This window comes from Aythya marila (assembly GCF_965140915.1).
Source record: "Aythya marila genome assembly, chromosome: 1".
Taxonomy (NCBI): Eukaryota; Metazoa; Chordata; class Aves; order Anseriformes; family Anatidae; genus Aythya; species Aythya marila.
The window spans coordinates 53,468,610-53,491,374 of NC_139042.1; the positions used below are offsets into that span (position 1 = coordinate 53,468,610).

Consider the following 22,765-nt stretch of genomic DNA (forward strand, 5'->3'; position numbering starts at 1 on the left):
TTTTCTATTTCAGTCTGGTTTGGGCTGTTTTTTTTTCAATTATCAGACATCTCATGTGTCCTTACCATCAGTGTCCTTGCCCCTTCTCCTGTAACCTGTAATTTACTAGAAAGCTTTCCGAAAACCTTCCCTGAAGGAAATGTAACATAAGCAAGAAAACATTACTTTTGGTATCAGCAGCATGCACCTAGTAGCAAACGCTGTGGCACTGAGAGTTGAGTGTAGTGTGCCATGTGCTCTACACCTTTCTCAGGGCTATTTTATGAGCCCATGTCCTCAAGTGAGCAATTAGCCATGCTTTTTGTTTCCAAGATGCTAACAAACCCATGAAGCAAGAATGACTTTCCTTGACAGAATTCTTCAATGACTCACCCTGCAGATAAATGCCAGCTCTTTGTCAGGTGCTGTAGTGTATGGAGAACGAAGACGTTTTTAGCCTAAGCAAAGCAGATTTTGAAAAACATAAAAGTTATAAAATTAAATATACATAATTGAACAAAACAGACCAAATTTATGGCAATCGAATAATTTATCAGTTTTCATTTTTTTATCACACAAGCCATAATTAAGCTCCCACTATCTAACATATGAACTTATTGAGCAATTTTTTAAACCCACACAGCGTACTACTGAACTGAATTAGGTTTTATTCGGGTTCAAGTGTCCTGTTCCCAAGAATTAAGATTTAAGACTAAGACATATAGATTTTCTTAACTTCATTTTGAAAGCTTTCCAGCTTGTCCTGTAATAGTATTCACAGCATTTTTAGGAGAAAAAAAAAAAAAGAAGCTTGGGACAACAGAGTGGTGTGTATGTTGTTATATGATTATAGATTTTAAGAGCTATAGATTGTGAAGAACTATTACATCATTTTGACTGACTTTTCATAAATCTCATGTCATTAATTTCATCTGATTTTCACTATATTCAATCTAAGAGCTTTTATTTCATTAATTTTCATAGGATGTGTTGTGTGCATGTATTGCATGTGTTCATGCAGAATTGTGCAAGTGAATAACAAGGTGAGGAGGATTATGGCTAGGTTACGGCTAGCAAACAAAAGGATACAACCTAAAGAACCAAGGAAGTATTTTCTAAATGAGGAATTAACCCAGAAATTGTTTTTTGTGTTTTTATTTTTATTTGCTGGAGATCAACATTAAGGATGAGAAATTTAGTCTGAATTTTAGTCTGAGAGCTATCTCAAAAACTACAGTAGTAATTATGTTCCCAAGAGGCTTGCACGCTCTCAATAATATGGCTTTTTTGTTGTTCAAAGCTTATTTGGGTCTATAGCTGTCAGATATCATCTGGATAATTTTAACTTAATATTAGGGACAGCAATGGTTAGATTAAGGGTAGCAGGAAAAGCTCACTCAGAGACTAAGAAAATCATGTTGGAGTTCATATGAACATCACTTGCTGTTCTGCTTGGCTGAGCTACCAGAAGGAGACAGGAGTAATTAAGCAGTCTAGCCACCACTAAATCAGCCATGGACTCACACATCTGCTTGAAAACAAAAAAAAAAAAAAATAGATATACTCTATAAATCCTTGAAAAACATTTGCTTTCAGTTTGTACAAGAGTTTGTCTAAATTTTGTAATTGACTAAGCCTTCTAGTCTGAGCCGAGCCCTAAAATGAGCCCTAACTAGAAGCACAGCTACTTGAGCCAGTCTCAGAAATAATGTTGCAGAATTAACCTGTTTTACCTTATCCTTTCAAATCTCTCTCATTCCAACATTTATGTAATTTATCAGCCTCTGCTTCTTCAAATAGGTCCCTGTAAAGGCTCTACTTTAACACCACCTCCCAGCCCCAAAACAAAAATGCAGACTGCTGCTATACAGAAGTATCTCTTAACTGTGAATCTGTGGATACTTTTAAATTGTTAATAATATATCTGAGTTTGCATCTCTTCATACTATTCATTTTGAAGTTGAAGGCACTTTGCTTTAGGTAAGATAATTCTGACAATTAAAGATGTGGTTCTTGTTCAGTCAAGGATAACGCACTTTTCTGTAACACAGATGAGATTCTGCTTCAAAATTTAACTCAGAAATAGTGCTTCCTACCATCAGAAGTAACAATAAGTAGATTCATGTTCATGAAGGGTCTCCAGCTCCCTTCTCATGCCAACAATTGCCTATTTACTGATCTCTACTTCAACATACACAGTCCATTATCTCCAACATGTACTTGATCTGAACACGAGACTTGTCCAGCTTGGTAGTTCCCAAACTAAACTGTGCTGCTGCAGAGGAATGTCTCCCTAAATTAAGCTGTGGGCTATTCCTGCAATGAATAAATAAAACCTGATTATTTCATGCATTAACCCCAGTCTCAAACTTAAGCCCAAACTAAGCCAAAACCACCAAAATGTAGCCACCAAGACTTTTGCCATAAAAATGTGGAAAAACTGCTAATTTACTGCAGAGACCTTTAAGTGTGTGCATGTGTTTATGTGTGCATCTGTGTATGTATATTTCTTCTTATGTTTAAAAGCTGTTTTGGTTCCTCTGTCAGAGTTAGGTGTTGTTTTCTCAGTGGTCCCCCAAAAATTGTTTAAACTAAATAATTTTAAAATAATGTATAGCCAAAATAACACCACTGTTCGAAGCTGAATTGCTACCATCTCACCATTTCTCACAGTTAGTGACAAGTTTTATATACCACACTCCAAACAACAGGCAGTTCCCTCTTACTAGCCTAAAAGTACAGAGAAATATTAGACCCAAACTTACAGAAGCACTCAGGTACAAAATGCTAAGTAGTTTCTATTTCAGTGGGATTTTTAGGCATGCATTGACTGCATATAAACTGTTAGCATACCATAACCCTCAGGTCAGGCTGCGCATGGGAGTTTGCTTCTCAGATCCTAGGGTGAGACACCAGCCTCTTCTTCCTATACATCCACAGACACGTTTCTGTGGGAAGGAAAGAGATAGCCACGCAGGCTGGAAAGGAGACCCAGGACTCTCCAGAAAAATGCAGAGCTAACACAGGACAATGGGGTGCTATATGCCTTCTCTGCGAAGCTGCTATAAGACTAGTACTTATGGCAGCAAATCACAAGAGGAGTCTGTTTTGGGAGGAAGCCTGTTTAGTACCTTTGGGAGCCTAAGTCTGAGGGATAAAGAAGGCAGCATGTGAAGGTTTTTGTTTATCACGTTAAAATTGCAGATGGTATCTGTTTAAACCTACTTGGGTGCTAGAAAGTCTTAAATACTAACATACGAGAAGAATCAAATATAATGTTCAAAGGTATAGTATAAATGCAAGTTTATCACATCTCAGAAATTGCGGCTTAGCTTTGTCCATGTGTAGACATGTGAGGTATGGCAAAATGTTTTTTACAGTTATTAATTTCTTTAAAGTTGCTTTGTTTTTACTTGTTAGTGAGCAATATTAGCTAAAATTGTTTTTGAGAGGGACTCAAAACCAAACTAAGCAAACAATTGTTTTTAAATTCCAAAACAAAGGAAGTATTTTCTTGCATACAACTTTCAACCACATTTTGAAAACATAGCAGGGCAAACATGGTTTATACCTATATACTATGGCAGAAATCCAATATTCATCTGCTGTTCATATTGCAAGAAAATGAGATCATTAAGGTCAGAAAGAACAGCTGCTTTAATTATAACACCCTGATATATCATATCAAAGTTTTCATCATCTCATACAAACTCTAAGAACATACCTCAGGGATTCATTTCTATCATCCTGCTTTTTTCTTGGGACAGAGATCACACGAGCACACTCTAGAACAATGACTGCTCCACGTGGTGCGATGCTGTATAAAATAACTGCATTGCAAGCTCAATAATGCTATGGCAACTATTGTTAATCTAACTTTTTGAGTCTTTATTCCTCTTTCTGTGGTGGCAATGTAAAGGGAAGCTGGTTTTGCTAGCTAGGGAGCTGCACTGCAGGCAGGTTTCATGGTCCTGCTACCATAAATCCCCAGGGCTCCTGCTTGGAGCATTCAGTCTGCCTGAGGCACCTGAAAGTATCCCTTCTTTAAGGGAATGGCTGCTTTGTGTTTCAACAGATGCTATGCTTCTGGTAGCGGAGAGATTAGAGGGACCATTCAACATTGAATCAGTCATGGATCCTATTGATGTCAAGATTTCTGAAGCCATCATGAACATGCAAGAGAACAGCATGCAGGTGTCGGCAAAGGTACTGTGTGAGTTGCGCCTTCTCTGTTGCTGTCACAAGCAGGGGGAAAATCTTCTGTACGGGCTTTAAGAAAGATCGTCCAGACCACTAGAAATTGCATTTGTACATTCAACAGTTCTTTAGGCTGCCTTTGAATCCTTGGTCTAGTTAAACAAACTAGAAGTTTTTAAAAATCATGCAACAAGGAGAAAGATACCATATAGTAAACTCCAAATCAATAGTTGTAAGAGCCTTGAGGAAAACAGATTTCTGAAAATTAATGGCAGCTCTGTAAGAAAAATCCTGCAGAGTATGTCTAGTAATTTCTGCTTGTGTCTCATCCATGATTCCCCATATTAACATACATTTTGATCTGTTTAAATCAGACTGAAGCACAATGTGTTTGAAATGAATACAGAAAATGCTCCATTTAACCTCCTTTAATAGCTACTCTGGGGAAATATCATTACATTGGACAGCCTCTGATTAGCAGACCTCAGTTTGATGGAGTTTTGTCTGGAGTCTGACACAAAGATAAACAGAGTTAATGATACCCATAACCTCCTTTCCATTTTTAGTGCATGTGTGTACACAGATCACTGCCACCCCTGAACCCCACACTAATAAGGTCCTTTGAATTCAGTAACAGGTTCTGTTAAGCCAGCAGTCAACAATTAATATCTTTTCCTTAATATTCAGCAGTGCACTGCAGTTCAAAATCTAAAGTCAACAGCTTGCCAGGTTCTCTGCATTAGGAGTTTCCACCTGCATTGATCTCTCAGCAGTCAGTTATGTGCTGACCAGACTGCTACCTGAGTCAGTGAGTTTCCATTGCTTGTAAGGAAGCTTCCATAGCTGGAAAAAATGTGGGGATAAAAGGCAGGAGGCTGAGGTTAATATTCTTCCTGGATTTCCTTCAAGACACTTTTTACTTTCAACCTCCATGAAGGTACTCAGATTTTAAAAGTAGTCTACATCCTGTGCAATGAGACTTTGTTCTGGCAGCAGTGATCGAGGAGTGTATCAGCCAAATATTTTGGGAATCAAAGGCCTGCTTCAGCAGACTCAGTCCTTACCTCAAAAAAGAAACAAAAAATATTTTCATTAAAAGCTCACCAAAGACTCAGGTGTATTTCCTTTTCCTTTTAACTTGCTCGGATCTCACAGCTTTTCCATTAGTCAGGAAGCTGCATTCCCTGCCAGAATCCAATGACATCACCTTGGCACGAGCTCATCTCACTACTCATTTGTAATAGAGCAGGCTGTCTGTCCTATCCTTCAGAAATATTTTATTTGCTCTAAAGGTTAATAAATCACAGAAATTTCATTTGCACTCTAAACTTTTTCTTCTAAGAGAAATCTTAGCCAGTATTTTTTCAAATCTTGAAAAACAGAAATCAAATTATGTCAATGAAATTTATTTTGCTGTATTTTCATAGATAACAGAGCTGTCTATGTTTGAGGTGCTTTTGTATTTTCTGTGCAGACCATTACTCTCCTGAAATGTGATTTCCTTGCTTTCTAGGCTATATCCCTCTTTTTTTCAGGTCTGAGCACATAGAAGTGTTTTATTATTAAAGAGAAGTATGAGAAGGCAAAGTCTTTGGGTTCAGCGCTGTGATCTTCTATGTCTGTCATGTCAGATCTATAAAGATGATATATGAGCAGACTTTGCATCAGTCGTCTATTGTCTAATTTTTCCCCTTATACATACTGACCACTTAAAGCTTCAGTGAAAATGACAGATACCTTGCTGGATGTAATGGAGTGCATAGAATGCAATTGCAGACCTAATGCAGGAGAAGAACCACGCTTGTCAAATATTCTGAGACTCTATTCAGAAAGCTTCAGGCACGATGCTGAAATCATGCTATTTTCTCTTTCTTCAAAACATTTTGTGTCTTGCATTTGACTGCATCTGCTGAAAATGTGGTGACTAGGAATCACAGCTATTTTTCCACAAGTCAGTCAGTACTTTTTTACAATGGGAAAATGATGATGCACTAATAATGTCATGCCTGCAACACCCCCATACACACAGATTATTTTTCACCATTGACATGTAGCTTTTCCTACCTGAAAATCTGTCTGATGTCTGGAAAGATGCTCTATGTTGTATTCAGTATCATTTAGGGCCATTTTGTATATTGCTGTATACTGTACGTATAATATTGTATATTCTCTTCAAAGGAATGGAACAAATAACAACAAACAGCTTCTTTTTCAAGGAAGTCTTACTAATCTCATCCTCTTTGTGGGCAGAAGCCCCAGAGACCATTTAATCCAATATCCATCCCTCTCCTGTTTCACATATTTCTGTAAATTGCCCATTTCCAAAAGTCACTTCCATTAAACTGCACTATCACTTTGTGTTGCACAATGATGCTTTGTATTATACCAGCTAAAACTAGACATTTAAATTTATTTGAGAAAAATATGTTTAGTATAACACATAGGCCATATATTCCTGTGCACATGGATACAAAATTAAGTGAGCAAAAATTTATGCTTTCCAAAATAATAATTCTATAAAAATAAATAAGCATGCTCATATGTGAATGATGAAGTCTTCAATTTAACACATCAGCAGAAAAATATATCATAAACTTCCTAATTTTTTTTTTTATGGTTTATCCTTCCATTCTTCACTTGATGTAGTACTGAAGGTTCTGCCCAATATCTCTTTCCTACAAATATGCATCTCCTATTCAGCACTATTCTTCTGAGAAATCTTCTTCACGGTTGCAGTTACACTGATAAATAAAATAGGGGAAAGGAGCAGTGCCTGACCTGAGGCCAGACTGATTAATTTCTATACTGCTGAGATCTACCTTCTTTGCAGTCCTTTCATTCTGCAAAGAACAAGTTGTAGCAGTCCAAGAAAAAGCCAATGAGTTAACAATTAATCAGTGGAGACAGTCAGGGCTTATTACTAGAGTTCACATTTGTCTTTCATTTCTGTAGAAGAGACAAACCCTCTGTCTTCCACTCCTGGCAGGTACACATCAATATTAAGACAAAATTATAGAGGTGCCATATGTACCTCTTCTATCCTTGTACTTCCAACCAAAGACATATAGGCTCAGCCATATGTCAGCTCAGAATCACAGAACGGTTGAAGTTGGAAGGGACCTCTGGATATAATCCAGTCCAACCCTCCCTGCTCAAGCAGGGTCACATACAGAACATTGCACAGGATCATGCCCAAACAAATTTTAAATATCTCCAGAGAAGGAGACTCCAAAGCCTCTCTGGACAACCTTTTCCAGTGCTCTGTCACCCTCACAGTAAAGTTTTTCCTCATATTCTGATGGAACTTTCTGTGTATCAATTTGTGTTGCTTCTTTTTCTATCACTGGGTCCCATCCTCCTTGTACTCTCCCTTGAGACATTTATATACATTGATAAGATCCCCTCTCAATCTTCTCTTCTCCAGGCAAAACAGGCCCAGTTCTCTCAACCTTTCCTCATATGAGAGATGCTTCAGTTCCCTAATCAACTTCATAGCTCTCCACTAGACTCAGTCCAGTAGCTCCATGTTCCTCTTGTACTGGGAAGCCCAGAGCTGGACACAGTACTCCAGGTGTGGCCTCACCAGGGCTGAGGGGATCACCTCCATTGACCTGCTGGCAACATACTTCCTAATGCACCCCAGGACATCATTGGCCTTTTCAGCTACAATGGCACATTGCTGGCTTATGGTTAACCTGCTGTCACTAGGACTCTCAGGTCCTTCTCCATAGAGCTGCCTTCCACAGGTCAACCCCCAACCAGTACTGGTGCTTGGGGTTACTCCTCATGAGGTTCATTACTTTGCATTTGCCTTCATTGACCTTCATGAGGTTCCTTTCTGCCCAACTCTCCAACTTGTCCAGGTCTCTATCAATGGCAGCACAGCCTTCTGCTGTATCAGCCACTCCTCCCAGATTTGTGATGTCAGCAAACTTGCTGAGTGCAAACTTGCACTCTATCCCTTCATCCAGGTCATCGATGAGTAAGTCAAACAAGACTGGACACAGTCCTAAACCCTGGGTGACAACACTAGCCACAGGCTTGCAACTAAACTGCACCACTAAGCACTGCACTTTGAGCTCTGCCATCCAGCCTGTTCTCAATCCACCTCACTGTCCACTCATCTAATCCACATTTCCTGAGCTTACCTATGAGGATGTTGTGGGAAACAGTGTCAAAAGCCTTACTGAATTCAAGGTAGACAACATCCACTGCTCTCTCCACATCTACCCAGCCAGTAATTACATCACAGATGGATAACAGATTGATTTCCCCTTAGTGAATTTATGCTATCTGATCACCTTCTTCTCTTCCATATGCTTAGAGATGGCCTTCAGGATGAGCTGTTCCATCGCCTTTCCAGGGATGGAGGTGAGGTTGACTGGCCTGTAGTCTTCTTTTCTCTTCCTTGTGTTTGAGTTTTGCCAGGAGCTCCTGGCTCATCCATGAAGGTCCCCTGCCCCCTTTGCTTGACTTGTCACTCATAAGGATACGCTGATATTGAGCCTGGAGGAAGTGGTGCTTGAATACTGACCAGCTCTCTTGGACCCCCCTTCTTTCTAGGGCCCTAGCCCATGGCATTTTTCCAAGTAGGTCCCAGAAAAGACCAAAGTTTATTCTCCTGAAGTTCAGGTTTGCAATCTTACTTATTGCCCTGCCTCCTCCATTCAGGATCCTGAACTCCAGCATTTCATGGTCACAGAAGCCAAGGATAACTCCAACATCCACATCTCCAACCAGCCCCTCTTTGTTTGTTAGTATAAAGTCCAGCAGCACATCTCTCCTCATTGGCTCATCCACCACCTATGTCAAATGTTATTGTAAATGCTCTGCAGGAACCTCCTGGACTGTTTGTGCCTAGCTGCACTGTCCTTCCAGCAGGTATCAGGGTGGTTGAATTCCCCATGAGAACCAGGGTCTGTGATCACGAAGCTACTTACAGCTATCTGTAAGTGGCCTGTAGTAAACACCCACAACAGTGTCACCCATATTAGCCTGCTCTTTTATCCTTACCCATACGCACTTGACTCACTTGTCATCTACCTGTAGGCAGCGCTGCATATATTCCAGATGTGCTCTCTCATAAAGCGTAAGTCCACCTCCTCACCTTCCTGGTCTGTCTTTCCTAAAAAGCACATAGCCATCCATGGCAGCATTCCAGTCACGAGAGCTATCCCACCATGTTCCTGTAACTACAATAACAATCAAAGCCTTGCAACTGCACACAGATCTCTAATTCTTCCTGTTTACTTCCCACGATATGTGCATTGGTGTGCAGGCACTTCAGAGAAGTATTAAAGCATACCAGTATCACTGCTGCAAGAGGATATATACCCCATAGTCATGTCTTGTAGACACTTCCTTGCCTGCTGGAGTTATCCCCACTTGAGCCTTGTTTTGCTGGCTGGGTAGTCTCTGTAACTCTCTCCTTCCCCCACCTTTCCTAGTTTAAAGCCCTCTTCTTCACCAGCTTGGCTAGTCTCTGACCAAAGATGCTCTTCCTCTTCTCTGACAGACATACTTCACCAGCTGCCAGCAGACAAGCATGTACCATTGCATAAAACAGAGCATCTTTGCTCCAAGGCCATTGACTTTTCTTGTTTGTGTGTTGATTGTAGTTGACTCTTTCAACACAGTGCACATTAAACAGATACTATTATGATAAGATCCTCCAATTCATCCTGAGGCTGGAATCCTTTTCTGTTTCCTTGATATTTCTCTGCAGTCTATATTCAGCACTGGCTGTTTAGAAAGTCTGACTACAAATCTCTAAGCTTCATACACTGCTCATGTTTTGTTGTTGTCATGTCCCTGAACAGCAGCTACAAGAGGTCCTTATTTTGCCTCAGGGAAAATCATGTTCCTGACAGCCTAAACATTTGGAGATGCTTTTCAAAAAGTAGCAATGGTCTAGAAGGTTAGACCCCAAGGCCCTTCCATCTAGAGGAATCTGCATAATCTGCATGCTCTGTATCAGACCTGAGTTTCTCTGCTCAAAAAAAAAAAAAAAAAAAAAAAAAGGACTAAACATCATCAAAACCAGCTTACATAGCTTCCTCATCTAACACTTGCAGCCATTCTGACAGGGTACCTGTGGTGGTTTTACACAGCTGGGCAACTGAGCTCCACCACAACCACTCTCTCACTCCCCCTCCTCAAAGGGAAAGGGGGAGAAAATACAATGAAAAGGGCTGAAAGGCTGAGATAAGGACACAGAGATCACTCAACAATTACCAGCATGGGCAAAACAGACTCAGCATTGGGAGATTAATATAATTTATTACTTATTACTAACAAGCTACGGAAGTGAGAAAGTAAAAGCAAACTAAAAACACCTTCCCACCTTCTTCTATGTCCTCCCCCTGAGTGGCACAGGGGAAATGGCAATGGGGGCTGCAGTCAGTTGCTAATGCTTCATCTCTGCCACTCCTTCACGGTCACTCCCTGGCCCTGCTCCACGTGGGATCCCTCCCATGGGATGCCATCCTTCCCGAACTGTGGGGGCTGCCCACAGGCAGCAGCTCTTCAAGAACTGCTCCAACATGTGTCCACACCACATGGTTCATCTGTCAGGAGCAAACTGCTCCAGCAAAGGTCCCCCATGGGCTCCCCTAGATCCCCTGCTCCTGCTTGTGCTCTTGTCCAAGGGCAGCAGCTTTTTTTCCCTTTCTTAAATCTGCTCTCACAGAGGCCCAACCAACATTGCTCACTGGCTCGGCTCTGGTTAGTAGCAGGTCCCTTTGGAGCCGGCTGGAGCTGGCTCTGATCTGACATGGGGCAGCTGCTGGACTCTTCTCAGAGAGGCCATCCCTCCTCTCTCCCCTCTCCCCACCAAAAACCTTGCCCTGTAAACCCAATACAATACCTTCTGCAAACCAACCACAGAGAGCACAAAAACTCTCAGTCTAGGATGTCTGAGATGTCTCTTAAGATGTCACCACATTTTAAGAGTAAGTTTTGCTGGGTCTACCCAGACTACTGTGGGCCCTGAGAGCAGACTCATATGTGTAGTGGGTTTACGTGGCAAGGTTTTGATAGCAGGGGGCCATAGGGGTGGTTTCTGTGAGAAAGATCTAGAAGCTGCCCCATGTTTGGGAAGGGCCCCATTGTTTTCCAGAGCTGAGCCAATAAGCGATGTTGTTTGCGCCTCTGTGAGAGCATATTTAATACAGGGAAAAAAAACGCTGCGCCACACAGCAGCCAGGATAGTCAAGGGAGTGAGAAAACAGCCTTGCAGGTGCCAAGGTCAGTGTAGAGGGAGGCGGAGAGGTGCTCCAGGCGCCGGAGCAGAAGTCCCCTGCGGCCTGTGGTGAGGACCATGGTGAAGCAGGATGTCCCCCTGCAGCCCATGGAGTACCACGGTGGAGCAGGGTTCCACGCTGCAGCCCGTGGAGGAGACCACGGTGGAGCAGGTGGCCCTGCACCGACGGAGGCTGCCGCCTGTGGAAGACCCCTGCCAGAGCAGATTCCGGGCCGGACCTGTAGCCCGTGGAGAGGAGACCACGCAGGAGCAGGTGACCCGGCAGGAGCTGCTGCCCGTAGGGGAGCCAGATTGGAGCAGTTTTCTCCTGAGGGATGGACCCCGTGATACGGACCCATATCTGGAGCAGTTCTGGAAGAGCTGCTGCCTGTGGGAAGCCCAAGCTGGATCAGTTCATCAAGGACTGTATCCCGTGGGTGGGACCCCACAGCACAGGGGACGAGAGTGACTGAGAAGGAGCGGCAGAGAAGAAGTACTGTAGACTGACCATAAGCCCCATTCCCCCGTTCCCCTGCGCCGCTCGGGGGGAGGAGGTGGAAGAGGGTGGATGGGGGGGGAAGGTGCTTTTGGTTTGCTTTTTCCTTTGTTTTCTCACTTCTCTCGCTTGTTAGTAATAGGCAATAAATCTTACTATCTCCTTATGCCGAGTCTGTTTTGCCCATTACAATAATTACTGAGTGATTTTCTCATCCTTGTCTCAACCCTTGAGCCCTTTTCACATATTTTCTCCCCATTCCTCTTTGAGGAGGGGGAGTGAGAGAGCGGCTGTGGTGGAGCTCGGCTGCCCACTCAAGCGGAACCACAACAATGTGTTAGTCAGGTTGCAATAGATTTACCTTGGGTTTATCCTGATAATGTCTCTGAGACATATTATCTTCGTTACTAAAATCTCTTCATCATTCTACAGTGACACATCTTTATTATTTGAATATTATAGTGACAAACTAGTGTTCTGCAACACCTTGATTATTTCTCAGGTTAAAATTTCATAATCTGTATATTATTACTTGTGGCTCAGCTCATATCCAAGATTTAGTCATAGCATACATATACTTCATCCTCATTCTCCTTCTCCCTAAGGATATTCAGAGTCATAACATATCTGTGCTCCTTTAAATCTTGGCCAAAACTTGTTTGAAGGCCTTCACAATCTTCCCATAATGTTGACTGTACCATCACCTTTGTTTTTTGCTTGAAGTCAAAGAGTAAAACATACATCTGTTTCATTTCAGCTGTATGAATATTTAGTACCTGACATCTGCATAAATTGCTTGTTCACAAGAAGTGGGAGAAAACTCACAAAACAGCAGAAAACATGCTAAAGCAACCATTTTTCTTCAAAATGTAGAAAATCCCCAATCTGGTTGTGTCAGCATAATTATGCCTTCAGTGCTCCTCAGAACACAACATACTGGACTTTTTTCCTGCTTTTTAAACAGTCTGGTTCTATACAGATGTTTGGCTGCCTTAAGTGTTATTTGGATACCATGCCAAGATTTTTGCTCTTTCATAAAGGCTATCCCCATAGCTGAGTCTCCCATTAGTGAGTCTTAAATCTACTTTTATCCAAGCTGATCAATGTGCCATTTTAACCTATGGATATATGTTCCTTTTTTGCAATTACTTCAGCTAAAAGGATGAATAAGCTCCATGACATAGCAGACTACCTATGCATTATTTATAAGAAGGAAATCTTCATAAAACGACGTCCAAGTTTCTTCTGAAAATAGCCTCAGAGTTTCATATTAACAAAACCTCTTCATTTATCTATGTTCTTTCCAGAGCCCTGTGCAGGAAAAATATAATGGCACTTCAGGAAAAAATCAATACTATTCTATCTGAAGATGAGAGAGTCAATGGAGCAGAGTCATATAGACACTCAATAGGAAACACTGAGCACTAGCACATCTAAATAACAGTATGACTCAAAGCTTCATAGAGTAAAAATTCTTTCTGCTGGGATTCAAAACATTGAGGTCTCATAGGAAAATAACTTCTTTTTTTACAGTTACTCACTAATCCTGAAGTACCTCCGTTTAGAAAGCTCGATAGAAATAATTCTTCGCTGGTTCTGTTGATCTGATCTCACGGCTTGGTTTGTATTCCTGACCACAGAGGGTTTCTGCTCTTTGTGGCACCCTAGGAAATGCCATCTGAGCTTTAGCTGCAGTTCAGTGGGGCATGGTCTCCAATAGGTCTTATGTTAAGACAGTCCTTGGATTTCTTGGACATGTTGAGATATCACAGATGATTATAGATGCTGATGTGAGATCAACTGAAGAGAGCTTTTGATCTCTGCTATAAAAGATGGAAGCTTAGATGTTTAGCTCAAATATAGATGCCTACAAATTCACACCTAAATTTTGGATTCCTAATTTCAAGTGAAATTGCTTCTCTAAGGTGGACTGCCATAATTATATATAAAATGTGGGTTTTGTTTTTCTTTTTCTTTTTTAAGAGAGTGTATTTATGTTGCTAATTCACAGCATGTATAATGTTCTTATACATGCTTATACACTCTTATAATGAACACCAGAATATTTTTCCAGAAATTGCTCAGTATCTTTGAACAGCTCTGTAAAGAAAATATTTCATGTGCTTCTTGTGCTTCTTCTCAGGAAGCATTCGTTAATTTCAGGTATCAGCTTAACATTTTCTGTTCTGTCAGCTAATACCTGGATGCAAATCAGAAAATGTCTCTTTTGCAGTCAAAATATAGTTACTAATTATTTTATCCTTGCTGCATTTTTGCCAGATCATTAAAAAGTAGATGATTTCTTCTTCTGTGATCTAAAAGATGCTGTCTAATTACCACCTTAAATATTGTCTGGCTGTACATAATTGTGTTCATACAAAACTCCTTACTATAAGTATTTGTATGTAGATAGATACCACAAAGTCTCTGTTGTTTTTTCCAGTATGTCATAAGAAAAATTATGCAGACTCATAGCTACTCCACTTGGTCATACAAGTAGCTTAACACACTCTGTGAAATTTAAGAAGATTCAGTGCCCTCAGTTTCCTTTCCTCTGACAGTCAAGTAGCATGGTCTGGAAAATTGACATTTGTCTCTGTAAGTAAATACCTGATTGCTCAGTTGACCAAAGGGGATTTCATAGATATCTAAATAAACAGTTATGTTTTCCCTGTACAGCTGATCTACAGTCAGAAGAAATATGTAAACCTTTGTAAGTATAACAGATGTTCCCAAGACATATATTTGGCCCTTATATTATCAATCATAATCATGTATAAGTCCTGAACATTATTCTTAGTTGAATTTTCTTCACAGAGGAAAAATCAGATTCTTTCTTGTTGAAAAATTTAGAACCTTAAAAACTGAAATCAGCTTTCCTAGTTTGTTAAATGAATGATTGTCCAATAATCCTCATCACTAAGGAGGCTAGAAACTATTCAAGAATCCTTATACATATGCTGAAACGAGACCAAGCAGAGTTTCATACATAAATTAAAAATCCCAATGTCCCTACAGCAGCTGACTTGCTGGACTTTGAGCCAAAAAAGACCTGATGACTGCAAATAAATTTAGAATGAATCAGTTTCTTTTAGCAAATTTTGAATCATCTGGGGCCTCTAAATTAACATCAGGAAACTAGCTAAAAGCTAACTGTAATGAAACCTGAAAGCAACAAAAACCATGGCTACTTCAGGAGAGAAACAATCAAGATGGATAATCTAAAATCTAAAATGTAATTTCTTGGATATTCAACCTCCTTTCATCTAAACAACTTCTGTATATCCCAGAATTCCTCTGGGAGTTCCTCTGCGATGTATCCTTGATATCCAGTAGTCAAATGTGTCTTCTGTCTCCTTTAATATGCACAAGATATATGCTACTAAAATTTATTTCCAAACGGAAGAATATAAAGAAATCTTATCATTCTGAACATTATTTATATACCTAGAAAACAAACACAGTAGCAGAAAATTGTTCTCTCAACTGCCCACACAACATGCCTTATCCCTCATCCAGGGACAGAGCAGCTAGGGAATTAGAAAGGAATATATTCATAAGACTATTTCATCATTGACTTTTTCTCTGATACTACAAACAAGATTACCAGGTAGGAATAGGTGTAGGTAAGAATTATGAATGAGCTGTGTTTCTGGTTTAAAACCATGTTTTAAGAAAAGATGAAACAATTAACAACCAAGTTCTGGCACAACGAACTTCATTTTGTTCATTTCCCTTCCTGAACAGATAACAATTAAAATGCTTTAAGGTGTTAACTTGTTGAAATAATCACCTTCACTAATTAAGTGTTTTAAGGGCTCTATATTTTTTTATACCTTCACTAAGTAATTAACAATGTTTAATTTTTAATCCAAGTCTTAATATAGGACAAGTGCTCTACTCACTATTAGCAAAACGTCAGTCAAAGCTGAAGTTTCAAATATATGAAAGACAGAATAAATATGATGTAAAATGCCAGCCTCCCTCTTTTTATGACTGTCATATAACCTAAAACGTCTTTTTCAGGTTTTCCAAGGATGTGGCCAGCCTAAACCAGCACCTGCCCTAAGATCTTCCCGTTCTGTCCCTGAAAACTTCAATACCCGGTTTAGACCATATAACCCGGAGGAGCGACCTACAACTGCTGCTGGCACAAGTTTGGATAGGCTGGTAAGGCAAAGCATACTCCACTCTTAAATAAGTAGAAACGGCTTGGTAATATATGTTATTCTCTAGACAATTTTTTAAAAAATAATTTTGTAATCTGTATATAGTTTCTATGCCAACTGCTCTAGCGTTCAACAAATCTTTTTTCCCCATTGGAAATAGTCCAGAGTTGTATTTCTAGGAGAGCAATATAATTCACTTCTACAGTATTAGAAAGGTTAGAAGACAATAAGCTTTATTTCCATCCGTCCCAAAAAAAAAAAAAAAAAAAAAAAAAAAACCTACTTTATCAGCTAAAACATGAGCAATCATTAATCTTTATTTATTTAATCATTTCAAAAATAAGACTTTAATATAAGATTATTTTTTCTACTACCAGTCATTGGATTCACATTTCAGATTTCACTGTTCCTGCTATTTATAAATCTACAGATTTATAGCAGGCTAATTATTATAGCTGCTAATACTGTCTCGGTAATTATCTTGAAGTAATGCCAATGGACAAAATTAAAAAGCTGTAAAGAGTCTGAATCAAAACAGACTGTATCGCACAACCTCCACTTGCCATGCTTGTTGCTGAACACTTGCACAACACTGTTCTGTCTCTCAGAAGAGGTTCATATTCAGGGCTGTAGCAAGAGTGAAGGGAGAGGAGCACCCAGCTGGGAACAGCTACTGTTAGCTGGGGCTTTGAGTTTTGGTGAGCTGCCCTCCTGCAGACAGGTGCTAGCTGCACTGCAGCACCAAAATTTTGTTTGGTGCTGCAGTGCAGACATAGCAAAATATCTTGCTATGGTTCTGATCACAAGTCTAAACTGTCTAGAGGTTTTTCTCAACTTTAATTGCTGAGCAGACACCCAAATACACTAATTCAATCAAGACCTGTCTCTCTCCTTGGCACTGTCTTTCTGCAGATTCCTTTGACAATCACCACAGTGCTTTACAGTGCCAAGTCTTTCCAACAGCCTATGCTGTAGCCCATCCATCAATCAACTGTATTCTGTCAATCTCCATTGCAATTCAAATGAAAAATAGCACATCATTCTAGCCAGGACATTGGATTAGTATGCAGCAAAAAGCAATATTTTTGAGTTCTCTGTTCTTCTGGGAATAGTGTAGCCTGTTTATCCTACAAGGAGGAACAGAAAATAAGATGTGGACCTCTGAGGTAGACTTAGGTCTCTCTAACACAGTAGATTCATAAAACAGTGTAGCATCTCAGGCTAAAAATCTTGTTTGGTGCAGAGGCCTGAATCTTAACCTAGAACTGGCCAAGGTGAAGTGAAAGGTTACTGTAGTGTGTAGGCTTCAGTCATGTTCTGCAAAAAGTTAAAGGCTGCAAAAAGAGGAAGTAGGAGAAAGAGAACAAAGAGGAAGGCTGGTAGCGCAGCTTAGCTTGGATTACTGCTACATTGTAAGAACTGAGCATTTTTGCAAAGAAAAAAATTTAAAAGACCTTCCATATTCGCATAAGGAGAATACTTCTAAACACATTAATAACCTTTTTAAACTACAAACTTGCAAAATACCAAGCACCATCCTGAATAAAGCAGTAATGTGTCATATGCTGTTGGCCTTTAAATGCTGTAACTAATGAAAATTGCTAGTGAAGACAACCCTTTATAACTCATAATAACCTGTAGACCTTCAAAGGGAAACTTTTATCCATATGATTTAACTAGATTCCTTCACACGTTCTTTCATAAATAAATAAATAAATAAATCTTTGTTGCCATTACTTCATAAAAGCATTACAGTATTTACCTATTTGTCTTTCTTGCTGCTAATATTTAAAATAATAACTCTTCATGCCCTATTAGTAACGTGTGATATCAAATCCATCTCCAATCAGCAGCGATATATGTGTTACCTACTTTTGTGTTGAGAGCAACAATCCCTGACGTTTGAGATGGACACTGACCTCAACTGGAGCAAGAAAAGGTTGCTTATGTGGATTAAAGCAGAAGGCTTTGTTTCAGAACCATAATCCCTTAGCAGCTCTTGGGAAAGGTCACTGCCTGTATCTCACATCAACCTGGGTATTTTTATCCAGAAGGATATAAATGTTGTGTTTCTGTCTCATAGGAACACCATTCAAACTGCCTACATTAGACCTTCAGCATTTAATGTGCTGAATCATTCCCTGAATCATATCTCTCTTCATTAACTATAGACAGAGCCTAGAGGACCAGCTTCAGTTAGATGCTCCCAATCCTTGCATCATTAATAAGACACAAGTAGAATCCCACCCAAAGCAGTTTTCCAGTCTGCACACTGATCATTTTCTATTTCTTACTTAATAAAAATGTACAGCAAGATTAGTATTTTGATAGTTGTGCCAAACGGTTAAAGCTCCTTTTCATTATTATTGATATAAGAAACATGGAGTTATTACTACCTGCTTTTATGTAAGAGGAACTTTTCCTCATGAGTCAGCTGACTATTCAGTCTTACATTTATGGTTTTAGACGTCTGTTCTGGAGATTTTACTCACAAAATACTGTTGGACCACTTAACTTCAAGTTGTCATCACAAAGTTCAAACATGCAGCTATGTAAACCTCAAAACAAGTGACAAACAATCCTGTTTTCATCTGTCTTTGACAGCACGTCCTTAGAAGTGACCAAGTTTAGAAAATATTTCCTCTGAATCTCAATAGCATTGCACATCTGAATCAATTTTTTACTCCTGCTCATATTCTCATTTGTGTATTTAATTCAGTTGAGCATATTTTATCAGTTATGTTGCACAATGCAGATCTCTCATGAGAAGCCTACACTGAGAACATCAGATGCTGAACACTTCTGAAAATGTGTTTCATTATGCTTGCCTGAATTTCATAGAATCATAGAATCACAGAATCATTAAGGTTGGAAAAGACCTTCAAGCCCATCTGGTCCAGCTATCACCCTACTACCAACATCACCCAATAAAATTTGATTAATCCAGCCATTGTGTTCCAAGAAGGGAGGTTTGCCTGCATTATGGCATTAGTCTGTAAAACTTAATAAAAAAGAAATAGATCAAAATTAATTGAGAAAAATGTGGGGAAAACAGAAAAAAATAAAAATAAAAAAAAAAAATAAAAAGATCCCCCCAAAGCAGGTATAGTTGGATTAAAATGCAGTAGATGTATTTAGGAAGTCATGCAGAGCTTGAGCTTGAGAGGGTTGTCTAAGCATGGACGTAAAACACCATCTGAGACTCACAGAATCATAGAATGGGTTGGGCTGGAAGGGACCTTAAAGATCTAATTCCACACCCCCTGCCATGGGCAGGGACACCTCCAACTATACCATGTTACTCCCCAGAGTATTGGAAACAGGGGACTGGAAGATACCACATAGGACTATAGGAGACCAATGGAACAGAAGTAGGGAGCCAGGTAGAATATGCTGCAGCATCCCAAGCAGTTCAGTACACTTATTTCCAGCAATTAAATCAAGTATTTGTAGCATGGGGCCTAAGAGTCAGGCTCTTTCTGAAGTCAATGGAGAGAGACATACATCTTCAGAGAGTGATTCACCCCATCTGTCACAGACACTTCTCATAGATTGGGAAATGAAAGGCTTAACTATAGTTATCTATATGTAGATAAGCAAAACTGTCTGAGATGCCTTGGAGTATGTGATATCTGACTGAGCTGGCAGGATGCCCATGCTCTCCTAGACTTGGGGGTTGAAGGCCAGGTAGGATACCTGAGAGGAAGACCACTATATGGCATCCAAGAGTGGAGGAGAGAACTGAGGCCCAGTTATTCTCTGAAGTCCCTCTTGGGGGATTCAGCTGCATCAATATAGTCCCCTAATGTTATTTGAGATGCCTATGGTTTTCAAGATGTGCAAATGTAACTAGAAATACTTACAGGAGACCTGTCTAAGCAAGATGGAATACATCAAAGCTACTAAATTTACTTTATATGCTCTATATTTAGGTAACTAGATTCCCATCTGTTTCTCTGCCGATCATAACAGCAGCTAAACTGATTAAATATAGACATCTGTAGTATAGATACCTATAACCGCTTATTTAGATTTGATTTCTAGATGACCATCCTAGATGTGAAGGTCAGTAGTTTTTTTATTGTTAGCAGAGAGAAATGATGGCCTTTATTCAGTTTTCTAAATGTAGGTTTAGGCAACTGAGTTGAGATTAAATATTTATAAAGCATGATTCAGCTCATCCTAACGTACACGTTTAAACCTCTCAGAGAAATCCTTCTCTACCCATCTACTACAAAGTGCCAGAAAGTGACAACCTTAGGCTAAGCATCCAGCAATTGCACCTGAAGTTGAAACAAACACTGTCAGAAACTAAATAACTTTAACCACTGAACTCATCTGCTTCTGTAGAGTATGATCTAAGATTTCTCATTGAAAATCTACTGCTTATAAAGATTCGTTATCTTTACTGTGGTTGCCTGTTTGGTATAACCTGTTTTGTTTTTTTATTTTCTGTTTTGTTTTTTTTTATTATTATTATTTTGTTTTGTTTTTCTGTTCCCTGAATGTTTCCCTCTTGCTTCCCAGAGGACTATCTGGAGGACAATGCAACATGGTGTAAGCTTTGGTATTCTTATTCTTCACTTTCATTCCCATTTGTCTTTGTACAATGCTGGGCAAAACACTTTAAGTTTCATCTTCACCATCTTTACTTTGTGTGTGTCATGTAGGCTAAAACAGTAGCAGTAATTTTAGATTCTAGCTTATCTAATTCTGTCCAGTGCTCGGAGTTGCTGGTTCTTACCAATATTCTTCTGCTGCTTCAAGGATGACGTCTCGTTCCTAGAAAGGAGTGTATTCCCTCAGTAATCTAAAAGCTGACATAAGTGTCCATGTGATCTCAGACACCACATACACATGTGCAGCAATGCAGACACTCTGCAGTGTCATCTATTTCTGGGGCTTGTGCCTGGAGATAGCACTTGAGCAAAGGAAATCATCTCTCAGGCCATCCTGAGCTCGCTCCCTAGAATTGTAACTGTCTCACTGCCCAGTCTTGGGCAAACCACTTTGTGCGAGTTTGATAAAGTAGAATAGATTATACTTTCCAGCTACAGAAATTCTATGAATTTTAGAGGACCCTGTGTTTCAAACAAAAGGCTTCCTCAGCAGGGGTTTGGAAGGCAGGAACACAGCACTGTGCAGATATGCATCATCTGACTTGTGAATTACCTCAAAGCATTTAGCTTGGACCTGCTTCTTAGCAGGACTAATTAGCCTACAGAGAGCCCCATGCTGATATAGTCATACCTACTTCCCGCATTTCAGCTGCCTCAAGTACCTCTGTATCCACCATGCCATCGTACAGCACAGTGCTGCTTTAATTCAGCTGCAATTTGTCCCAAGAACATACCTCAGCCTGACCTGTGTGTAAAATTATTCCACATTTCCTTTTGGAAGGACATGGAAGCCTTCTTGATTTTCCACAGGGGAGCTGATGCACTATTAACCATATAATGCATAATGCACATGCATGCTATGGAGATAGGCAACTGAGAAATTGGCCGTGGCATTTTGAGGGTGATTTACATTCAAGTACAGTATAGCAGCAGCATAGATAAGTGGATGAGCATGCACCTGGTCTGAAAAATAAACTCTTTCATGCTCTTTACCCTGGGGAGGGGAATATATTGTGTCACACTTTGTAGGAAAATGTTCCTTTATCTTCCCTCCTGTGTTTTTTTTAAGTAAAAGTAAATGAAGTTTCATTTTCTGTGAGCAAAGGACCCTGAAATTGTTATTTTAGGAATATAGTGGGATGTATTTTAAGTGTCAATTCATTCATATTTTTAAAATATTTTTACTACAGTGTGTAATGATTTTTGTTACAATAAAAAATGCAACAGTAACCCAACAAATCTGTTGTGAACAATTCCTTCCCAGTGTTCCAAAGGTACATGAAGCAGAAAATATAATTCGAGAGAGAGAGAAAGAGAAAGAGAGAGAAAACTGTTTTGCATTTTAGCTATGAAAGACTGAAATTAACAAGACAGTATACCATGAAGACATTGATCTGACTTGCCCAAGGAATCCTCTTGGGGAACTCCCAACAGTGGAGCTTATGTTTCAGTTTTGTAAGAATCCATTTAGTCCAGAGTCTAGAAATGTTAAATATATGCAGTGATACCACAGTATTCCTGATATAGGATGTTTATTCTCCACATTTTATTTCTCAAGAGACCCTAGAATAAAATTCAGCAGTTATAAATCTTACAGGGTTTAAAATATTGAGATGAATTTTTTGAACACCTTCTGCATACAGAACCTGTAGGGAAAGATACAAAAAATAAGCATGTAAAAGGCTTCATAGCTCATAAAGTATTGGTCACACTTTTAAGAGTGAAATTAACAGGCTCGTGCAGGTGTTTTAAATGTCCCCTAACTTCCTATAGACTACTCCCCCCACAAGCTTTATATGTTGTACTGTTGGAGGTGCCATTTCTTTCTGTGTGCTGTTATTCAGCAAATAACTCCTGTACAACATGCACAATGAATAAATATATTTTACAACATTTGTCGTGATCTTTTGGTGTCAAATTTAGGATTTGCCTGGTTCTCCTCAAAGAGGTGTTTGCTTAGTGTCAGATTTTGTTTATTCTCAGTTTCTGTGTCACAGCAATATCTAAGTTTAAGTTTGTGTTATCATTTTTTCCTTCCTGGTTAATACCAGTTTCAGGTGGCAAA

General features: G+C 39.6%; 1 protein-coding gene across 1 annotated transcript in view; it reads left to right on the top strand.

Moving 5' to 3' along the window:
- The window catches only part of GPC6 (glypican 6), a gene marked incomplete at both ends in the record, with an annotated part of 807,337 nt that overhangs the window by 730,139 nt on the left and 54,433 nt on the right, over nucleotides 1-22,765 (top strand). Inside the window, 3 exons of the mRNA XM_082782952.1 lie at nucleotides 4,055-4,185; nucleotides 15,939-16,082; nucleotides 20,609-20,638. Coding sequence (XP_082639078.1) covers nucleotides 4,055-4,185; nucleotides 15,939-16,082; nucleotides 20,609-20,638 — 305 coding nt within the window. The remainder of the gene's footprint in view (nucleotides 1-4,054; nucleotides 4,186-15,938; nucleotides 16,083-20,608; nucleotides 20,639-22,765) is intronic.